The sequence below is a fragment of the Nelumbo nucifera genome, chromosome 1, assembly GCF_055504915.1.
Source record: "Nelumbo nucifera cultivar China Antique chromosome 1, China Antique-T2T, whole genome shotgun sequence".
Classification (NCBI taxonomy): domain Eukaryota; kingdom Viridiplantae; phylum Streptophyta; class Magnoliopsida; order Proteales; family Nelumbonaceae; genus Nelumbo; species Nelumbo nucifera.
Window position 1 is genome coordinate 132,024,120 of NC_142649.1, and position 10,653 is coordinate 132,034,772.

The 10,653-nt window shown below is 38.6% G+C and overlaps 1 protein-coding gene across 1 annotated transcript; it reads left to right on the forward strand.

Annotated features, from left to right (window-relative positions):
- Positions 1-2,093: 2,093 nt before the first annotated feature.
- Positions 2,094-4,528, forward strand: LOC104608185 (dof zinc finger protein DOF1.4-like). The gene is made up of 2 exons (XM_010274088.3): positions 2,094-2,573; positions 2,766-4,528. The coding sequence occupies exons 1-2, from the start codon at positions 2,496-2,498 to the stop codon at positions 3,741-3,743; spliced, it is 1,056 nt and encodes a 351-aa protein (XP_010272390.1). The 5' UTR covers positions 2,094-2,495; the 3' UTR covers positions 3,744-4,528.
- Positions 4,529-10,653: the final 6,125 nt, after the last annotated feature.

The following is a 10,653-nucleotide window of genomic DNA, read 5'->3' on the forward strand; positions in this document are numbered from 1 at the left end:
ACGCACCCAAGTCATCTCCAATCACACCCTCGGTTGCCGTTTATTATGTTACTGTACTTATTTTATTTTAGTAGTCACTACTTGTCCCTGAAAGGGTGTTAAGGCCCCACAAAAATCAACAAGATCAAGAGGACCCCACTAATCTTCACTCTGATATACCCCTTATGATCAGACGGTATTGATTGTTCTGATAGGGTGTCAGGTTTCTAAGTGGGGCCCAATATTAGTTGGTGTACGTCATGATTAGTGAAGCATCCATGCCTAGTTTCTACTTGTCTTTGTATTATATATATATATATATATATATCATCAGAAATGCATGGTTTAACTGATGAAGAATGGATATATATTAATATTGGAACAATCCATCCACATTCTCACACAGACATCACACATTATAAATATATATAAATGTACATAGTCTTGGGTTTTGTTATTAATTTGTTAGTAAGCATGGTATATTATATAGTCTATATACAGAGAGAACACAAACAAAAGAATAGAAAATAAATGGAGAGTGAGATTTTTGTCTGAGCTTTTTTTAAGCGGCATTGCCGTCAGCCTTTGATGGGGTACGGTTGGCGTGGATTGATTCTTTACTTCTCTCTCTCTGGTTCAGTCTCCTTCACATCTAAGAACATGTTGGGTTTCTTTCTCTTTCTTTCTCTCCTTTTCTTGTGTAAGAGAACGAATCTCGTGTCCGGTGGTGGTGGGTTGGGGATGGTGAGTGGAGGGTAGGACCCAATGTCCGCCTCTGGATTTGACCGACGCCTTACGTCCTGTTGCTCTGTTCAACGAGGACCAAGGCCTAGCTTTCCTATCTCATGCAATGCTTAGTACTACTCTATCTTTAACATTATTCTGTGAACCTGTTATAGCTAGTACTTTTATCTGAAGATTAATTCATTTCTTATAATCACCCAACCCTTCAGGAATCCGGACCCACACTCTTCACTGCAGGTTCCCACCCACCAAAGACAGACACTAACAAAATCTTCTCATCAGCCGCACACAAAATTCCATTACATGATCAGATGCCTGCCGGTGCCGGAGATGAAATGGGACCCTTGAGAATGGAGATTCTGATCAGCTCTGGATGAATCCTCCATTTCTGCAACTGAGCTGCAGCCACATTGTTACTGGGTGGGTAATAGAAATATATTGATGATTTTTGAATAAATTACGAAGACCAAAGTCCATTAAATTGGGGGAGGAGGAATAATTATGGGATGTAGGGGAGGGAGAAGAAGATCCCTTGGGAGACTACAAAATCCGTTTGTCCTCCAAACCATGCATGTTTGCTTTTTTTTTTTTTTTGGTTACTGATCATCTTCTTTTCTTTTTCTTGGAGCTGGCTGGGGGGGCTGCCTGCTTGCGCAGTGCCCACCACATGGGTCTGGCGTTTATATTATTAGTCATTCCAAAGCTATCTGAATCTGACACTCTCAACGGTTTTCTAACCCAAGCGGAGGACAACTGATGAGAGGAAGAAGGAAGTGAGAAAGAAGAAAGAAGGAGCGGCAGCTGGTGCATAAAGCCTGGTCTTTCATTCATCCTTTGAGGGGCCTGAATGAGATGTAGTGTAGACGCCCCACATGGTGTCTCTTTGTCCCTTTCTTCTTGGAGTTTGCAATATCTGTATCTAAGCTCGGGTTAAACCGGGTCGGTTCAGATGGCCTTGACCCAACACAATCAAAACCCAAACCCTATTCGGCTTGATCATTATATTCCCCAATGGAGCTGGTTAGCCCAAAAAAATAAAAATCCATGGCGGGCCACACCTATTTGAATAAATTATAACAAGTGGGACAGTCTCTGCAGTCTACCCATATGAACTGGCCGACAGTAGAATCACTTACCAGAGGCTCTGATGGTCATCTAGTCTTTAGAATCTTAACCATTCGGGTCTAGCTAGAACTAAGAGCTCTGAAAGTGAAACCTCCAAAGTCCAATCCATATCTCTAGTGGGTTGTAGAGTTGCAGCTGTGCTAATGGATCATCTTGGATATCATGTTTTAGGGTTAGGATTTGATTTGATAATTGATTATTAAAAAAAAATGCATTAAAAGAGGAAGTGGGGATTTGTGGGATTTGCTGTCTCACTGCCTCGGGTCTTGGTCCCTAGGGATTCCCTCTTTCTAGGACCCCATTAATAATGCAAGTGCAAAGGAATGTTACGTAGTGTGATTTGAATTTTGAAGTCTGTAATATTCTTTCTTTCTCCTTGTGATTTGTTCTTGGTTATTGGATTGGAGTTTGGAGCAGGGTGATCAGTTAAATTAATTAATACTAATTATAATCTCGCCTTTTGATTTTCATCCATTATATTCTACCCTTGACATCTGGTTTTGATGTAAATTAAATAATTTTAATTTCCGCCTGGGTTCTTTCTTCTGCCATTTATCACTCTTGCTCCGTTCCTTCCCATTTCAATTCAACTCGTCCTCAAGAACTCACGTCGCCAACTGCTCTTTGTCTGTTTACTCTCTGTTTCAATGATTCCATTGAGTGAAGGACTGTTGGGTCCTTGTGAGAAGATGGGCATCCCTTCCAACAGTAACGACTGGCCACAGGTCTTTCTCTCTCTCTCTCTCTCTCTCTCTCTCTCTCTCATTCATACACACAAACACGCACCAGGGTCTCAATTATTTTGTACATAACATCACTATTTTTGTTTCTTAGCTCTTGGACAAGAATATTTTGGTTGGGTTTGTTATTTACTTCTCGGACCGCCTTGTATCCTTCTTTTTTTTTCTCTGGTGCAGAAAGTGGATGAGACAGGATTGATGGCTTCAAGTGTTAGAATTATGGAGAAACCAGGTTCAGATCAGGCTCTGAAATGTCCTCGTTGCGATTCATCCAACACCAAATTCTGTTACTACAACAACTACAGCTTATCTCAGCCCAGACACTTCTGCAAAGCTTGTAAGCGCTACTGGACAAAAGGCGGAACGTTGCGTAATGTTCCAGTTGGCGGTGGGTGCAGGAAGAACAAGAGGGTGAAGAGGTCTGCACCAACCACTGAAGCTTCTTCATCATCACAAACTACTCCACCAACACCACCACCTCCCCCTTCTCGTGTCGATGTATCCACCGCTTCCAACCACATTACTAGTCCTTTATTCTACGGCCTTTCCGGTAATCCTTCTGACATGAATCTTCCATTCCCGAGTTTCCACCCGAGAGTTTCTAACATGGAGAGCAAGCCGACATCATGTGCTGGTTACGATCTCCTGCCTCAATTGAATGCTCTCGGACTGGGCTTCCCGTCGGCTACAATGAATGCTGATACACATGGCGACGAATACCGAACTGGGTTCGATCCTGCTACTCAAATCCAAGACGTTGTTACTTCCACTTCTCTTCTTTCAAACTACTCATCACTTCTTGGATCGTCATCTTCTACATCAACAGTTTCTCTTTTGGCTTCTAGTCTTCAGCAGCAAAAACTGATCTTGGGTGGTCTGAAAGAGAGGCGACCAGCTAATAATTTTCAGGCCTTGTTACCCTTTGAAGATCTACAAATGGATGGGAATGGCGATCTGGGTGTTGTATTGAAAGAAGTGAAGATGGAAGAAGGGAACGATAGAATGAACAACAAGGTGGATTGGAATGTTCCTTGTCAGAATACGATTGAACCAATTGGATCGACTGCCGATCCATCCCTATATTGGAACTCAACGGCTGTTGGTGCTTGGCCTTATCTCAACAACTTCGGATCTTCAGTCACTTCTTTGATTTGATCTGAGAATACTGATGAGACATCCTCTCTCTTTACAGTTTACAATCATCTGGGTCTTCTTAGTTAGGTAGGTTTTCTGCGGGTTCTTCTTGTAGTGAACTTCATGGCCACAACGGATGGAAATTCAGAAGCAACAAAGTTGGCATGAAAGCTACTACAAAGGGAGGAGATTGGATCGGAGCGATCATCTCAGTTGCAAACACCACAGCCTGTTATTTTTGTTTTCGTGGTTGACACAAACTGTTTGCTCTGAGAGGAACCTCGGATCATCTTCCTTTCATCGTCTCCGGCATCGCTGCTGTCATTAGCTCAAGTGCCGAAAGGTTTCTTGGGAAGGATCCTTCACAGCACTTGGATGCATTTCCTGGTCTAGTAAGTTGGTTTTCTTGTATGTATATAAGCATGACATTGCATTTCTTTCTAGTGTATCTGTCATTAGGTGGTGGGCAAGGGGCCGAGTTATTAGAGATACATTCATATATTGCAGTCCTCAAAGAAGATATATCATCAGTTGGGGAACTAATGAGTTCTCTGCTTTTTTTTTTTCACTCTTATTGTTTTGTTTCAGGGGGGAAGGGTTGGGTATATATAGTAATATAAAAGCGAGAGAGATTTATTGTTGCAAATGTGGGTGTTTAATCTCTGTGGTTGGTTATTGTTACATCTGATAGTGTTGATGAAAGCTGTGGTTTTGGGCTTTCTGTTCCCTTAAATAATTGTGCAAACCCTAAAACTGCATCTCTTGAATAAATGGAGAATTGCTGTCATTGAAGAGTTTGGAATAAATTCATTCAGACATCATTCACTCAAAAACTTTTAATTAAATTTTATGTTTAATCAATGCAGATTCAGTGTTGAGTACAGAAAACCACCTGTCTACACCCTTCTTGGTACCACTGTTTATGTTGTAGATTGTACTAACAATATAGTAACCTCTTTGCTTCTATACCTGACAAATATACTGAATCAAAGAGGTTGACATGCATCTTCTGCAGACTAAGTAACGAACATGGTTACTCTGATTTGTGTTGTGAGTGGATAGTTCCAATGGTGACTGCATGTATGTTCTTGTACTTGTTTTTGGCTGATTTTTATCTCTTTCTTTGTGGGTGTGTTTGGATAGACCCACAGTTCATAAAGGACCAATCTAGGTCTCATCCGGACGCCAAAACAACCAGTGAAGACAGAAGAAGCATGTGCACATGCCTGTGCTTTGTCCTGCTGGTCCCAGACCAAATTCCAAAAAATGAGATGCATGCAACCAAGAGTGACTGAGTGAGCAACTCCAGTTTGAGCTGCAGAGGATCAAATTTATTAACAAAGGGCTGTGAATGGCCCAGGGGATAAAAGCTGGATAAGGCTGGTATATAAGTGTAATCCCTGAGCCTTACCTTACCCAAACTTAAGTCTGGTTTGAATTCTCCCTCTTTGGGTGAGTTTGATTAAGAACCTTTGATTGGAACTTCCCAAATTTATTTGCACAAGGAACAGTAGAAATACAAGACAACAATTAATGACAAAAGTTGAATTATTGCTCAAGTACATAGTTTTTGGTTATTGTGAATGCCATAATCCTCTTCCTTACTACGTACTGATGTTCAAGTTCCATTTTGCATTTAATTAGTGATAAATGAAGTGTGGGTAGTAGATCAAATGCTTCTTATCATTGTGTATTAGGTATCTCTCCTCCTCCTTAATGGAAAACTAAATTGATTTCTTTATTTGTAAAATTTTGTTCTAAATTAATTGTCCTAATCTAAGTATATAATTGTTTTCTACTTATCAACACGTATGCCAGATCATTATTTTTGATCAACATCAATGGGATCTGTTTGTGCTGTAAATTTAGCAATATATAGGGTTTTATGATGATACATATATAGATCACTAACTATTATTAGCTTCAGCTGTACTCCCCAAAAATTAAAGCTAATGTAAGGAATGTTTTTCATGCTAAAATAAAACCTGAGTTTAGTAGTTGAACATAAGTGGAGTTTCTTCACTTAAATGTTATTTTAAAAGAGAGTTATATGTTAGTGAGAATTGTGAGTTTAGTACATAATCACATAAAATTGGATTGATATAAATGTACAATAGTATAAAGAAATTAAAGAAATCGTGATTAAAAATGGTATTGATCTATCCCAATTGATTCACTTCTTATGTCTAATGAGATACAACCAAAGTGACAAATACACAAAATAATAATAATAATAATAATAATAATAATAATAATAATAATAATAATAATAATAAAGCAGTTTATTGAATTTTTCATATCGAAACATAATATAGTGTACTAAAATAAAACCCTGTAGAGAGTTTAGTGTTGATATTCTGTCAATCTGCCGTGAAAGTCCTACAAAGGTTTTCAACTTTTTATTGATAATTTGGATGTCTTTTAGGAGGTTTTCCTTCTTATTCTTCTTCTCCCAAGTTTTTCAATAATTTAGATTGCAATATTCTTTAAGTTATTGGTTTTGAATGCAAATCTAACATAACTAGAGATTTGTTTTGTTATTAATCTTGTAGGTAGTTTAATTAAACCTATCACACAGGAATTAACCATGTTTTGTTGAGAGCCCTTTGTTTGGTATTTATTTGTTGGCAATTCTTTCACATATTTTCTAATGTATTCATTGGACTTTCTATGAAACAAAAATTGTTTGAGGAGAACTACTAACTTCCCTTAGGCCTCTTGCTATATATGTTTCAAAGTCAAAACTTCCTTGGGTTCAAGCTTCACATAGAAAAGTCCTTCCTGTTGATCTCAAAATGATAGATATACAAAATCAAGTAGTCTATTGTAATGGATTTCTAATTGGCTTATTTAAATATTATAATGAAGTTCCTGACATTTAGGAAAATGAATAATATTACCACACAACAAGAGAAAATTGTTGTTTTGAATTATTTTTTTTAGAAATAAATCTGATGTTATCCGAACCGAGATGAATGAGTGGTAGTAAAAGAAGTGCCCTAAGGAGCTGATGAGGATCTGATGACACCCTTATGAGGGAGGAGCACTCTGATGCTCAAGTCGATAGATAAGCAAGTTAGAGAGTTTGGAAAGTTGGAGAGTAAGAAAACTAGAAAGTAGGAGAGCTAGAAGGTGTGTGTAGAGAGTTTGGGAAGTGCCATTGTGCTTTTTTCTTGAAGGATATATGTCATGTCTCAGAGTCCCGATCTCCTGCCCACATTTATTGCAGTCACACATGGAGAACATCTCATCCTCTGCATAGTATTATGCAGGGGGAGATGTTCCCAATTCACGAGAGGTAATGTGTTGTGGATAGACGTGGGCAGAGTTCTCGTGGATAGGAGATCTGAACTCCATGTCTCAAGCTTGTTCTCCACTTGGGATTTCCTATTCACTTTTCCTACCCGCTCTCTATCCGCCACGAATTGGAGCCGCACATCTGTGGTCATACTATATACTTATGTAGGTTTGACTCCTTTAATGTAAAACCTAGTCGGTGTCTCCCAAATAGTTCAAAGTCTAAACAAATCAAATCAAATTTGAGTTACTGATTTCATATTTCAACCCAATGGTATATACTATTGGCCTCATAATATTCATGAGGTAGATTCTAACATTTGATATCATCGTATGATATCTTGTTGATTTATTTCTCCATACTTTTTTTTTTAAATGTAATGGAGATGGTAACATATAAGGTTTTAAAATAAATATTACTAGTTAAGCAAATGGGTAGAAATTAATATAACCAATACTGGAACCCCAATAGCTTTTGCTTTTGATATTGATGAACCATATGAAAATTACATGCCGCATCTGCCTTCCATTCAAAACAATTTGACTTCTAGATGATTCTTATATATTTTCCCTAATTATTTTAAGGTTACTTCAATGGCTTGGCTGACCTAGGGGCTAATTAGCAATCAATCATCCTTCCGTGCACCCCACCGAACACGCACCCAACATTGCATTAAAGCTTGACTTTTTGAGCTCACATATTCACAATTGAAGGTAAGGTGTGAATGGAACTAATTCGAATTGAATTATGTAATATCTGAATTTGAATTTGGTTAAATAATTTGATATCTTATGGACATTGAAAATTAATATTTCAAATCAAATTCAATTAAATATCCGAATATTTGATTCGATCAATTAATTATTTTAGATAATTAATAAATATTTTATTTATATAAAATATAGAAATATATAAATTATTTATATAATTTAATTATTATATATATAAATTATATAAAAAATTAAGTATTTTATATATTATATATAAGAATTAAATAATCAGTCATATTTAAATTCGAATATGATTAATTAATTTATATAAATAAGATATCCGAATTCGACTGATTAGATATTCAAATTATCCAAATTCAATTCGATTACATCAAATCTCGAATTCAAAATCGGATTTTTGCATTCCATTGAACACCCTTAATTAAAGGGTGGCTGGAAGGAGTGAAGATAAACTCATAAACTCCTCCTTTGCATTGATAAAAATTAACTAAGTATATGGTTGGCTCGATGCTGCAGATACAGTGCTGCTGATGTGTGGGTTGGAAACACTGTTTTTTGAGAAAACGATGTCTTTATTTTTTTGTTTGGAAATGTTGTTGCCAGGTAGAACGTTTCCTGGAGCAACAACAACGTTTTTTAGTTGGTACCAATGCTCCAAAAAATGTTTTGATCAGCACTGGTACCTATTATCCAGTGTCATGTCATGTCCCTATCACTACCACCTCATGTCTTTGTTGGCAGCAACGAGCTGCAGTTCTAGGAAATGCCAAATTCGACATTGCTTTAAGCCACGCCTTCCTGATTTTCAAAGTGTGGCTTGGAGTATGTTTTTTCCGATGTAACGCTGATGTATCGCCGTTTTTTGAAGCAACGGCATCAATGCCAAACAGACGCTAAAAGTATTTTCTTCTAATGTCGTTTTTTGATGGTCAAATAAAAATACTTCCAATGTCGTATAAGTTGACAATATTGATAGTAAGTTCCCATGTCCATTTGAAACTAGATGTGTTTTCTTCTAATGTCGTTTTTTTGATAGTCAAATAAAAATACTTCCAATACCGTTTAAGTTGACAATATTGATTGTGAGTTCCCATGTCCATTTGATTTTCAATTTGTTGGTCACAAAACATGGAATAATCGAGTGAATTAACGCGGGGAGACTGAGTTGTTTGACACACACAAGCTTGAAATTCCACTACGAAAGAGGAAAACAATATCATTTCTCCTTGTTTGCAGTGCGTATCCAAATTAAAACAGATGCTCGATTCTCTCCCCAGTTGTAAACTATCCAAAATCGTTAATTGACGTAGTGGTGAAACTGAAACCCTTTGACAGAGGAGAGGAGAGGAGGTCGGTCGTAGACTCGTAGTAGTAGAGAAAGAAGCAGAGCTGTAGATTCGATCTCGACCGGCCATTGGGTAGATACTAGATAGGCTCTGCTGTTTTTTCCTCCTGAACGCTATTTCCTTGGCTGTGATCAAAGTCGATGATGCTCTTCTTTTGTTCTGGCTTGAATGTTGTCTATGGGTTGTTTGTTTTGATGAGTCTAGAGGCTCTTTTACGGTTGCTGCATCGACTTCTATGAATGCGGCCAGGGTGTTGTCTTTGCTTTGATGGCTCTCTCTCCGTTTGCCTCTTCCTATATCTTTTCTTTCTGATCACAAAGGAATCTGTCATATTACTAGGAAATAAATTAATGTCAATCATTGATTGTTCGTGATTGCTAGGATCAAGGCTTCAAGCCTCCCACCACATTGTTTTGTACTTGGGCAGCCTTACCGACGTGGGCTTGGCAACTATTTGATTGAATGCTTCCGCCAAATTTTATTGACCTCTGAAGTTGCTTCACTATCAACTCTTTTACTTGATTTCAGAGCCTCCCGATCATGGCTTCATGGCGTCCCTTACACTGTGTTTTATTCCAGCAGCGACTTCTATTAACTTAATCTTTAACGTTCTTATGATTATATCAAATTGATGTTGTCTGATTAAAGGTGTTTCAAATTAAAGATACAATCAGATAATTCTACGAATTAGACAAGGCTGAGGTGGAAAGATGAAGCCGTGCATTGAAATCTACAACCAAGAGAAAGGCCAGAGGCCCGAGGAATTGTTCCCCAGGTAGGTACTCTGACACTCAAGTCAGTAGGATCGAAAAGAATGTGGTCGGGCTGGATAGGTTGAAATAGCACTAGTCCGGGCCGAAGACATAGTGCAAAGAGGTATTCAAAGATTGCAGATCCAAAAATGGTCCATTACCTTGACCAGGGAATACCTACTTATAGTTGGGTGTTTGTGTTCCACATGGATATGTCTTCTGTGGTTGTCGAGATGAGGGTGTCGACTAACGTCTTCGGGAGCTTTCTTCTTTCCCTTTGGAGTCCGCTTCCTTGTCCATGCAAGACACTCATTCCTAGTCGTTCTTTGTCGTTACACATGGAATCTACATGGCCTGAGAAGGGGGGCAGCCGCGGAATTTGCCACGTGGCATCCTTGGACAGCTCAACCATCACCTGAACACCACTCCTCCAGGTCTAAAGTCAAGGAGTATAGTCCTCAGCCACGGCTGGGAAAGGAAGAGTTCGGTGGTCCTCGGCTGAGTAGCATTAGTTTCTTCGAGTTGATTGGCCCAGAGTAAAATCAGCTTGCTGGGCAGACTGACTGATTCAATGCTTAGGCCATTTCCAATACGGGTCGGTAGACGCATCATTTCGTCTTCCCAAGGTCATGCAAATGTGAAGGGCGGTGTCAATTCGGCGCAGTTGATTTAGGCTAATTTGGACCATTGGTCCCCCTTATAAAAGGGGAAGTGGTGAGCCATTTTACTTTGTCATTTTGAGTGAGCGATCTTAGGAGCTTAGTGAGAGTTAGTCCTCGATTGATGCTTTAGGTGTTCTACAGT

Excerpts from the sequence above, each read along its gene's own strand:
- LOC104608185 (XM_010274088.3), top strand. The coding sequence starts at position 2,496 with ATGATTCCATTGAGTGAAGGACTGTTGGGTCCTTGTGAGAAGATGGGC. Across the intron at positions 2,574-2,765 it reads ACAGTAACGACTGGCCACAG|AAAGTGGATGAGACAGGATT; the intron begins GTCTTTCTCTCT and ends TCTCTGGTGCAG.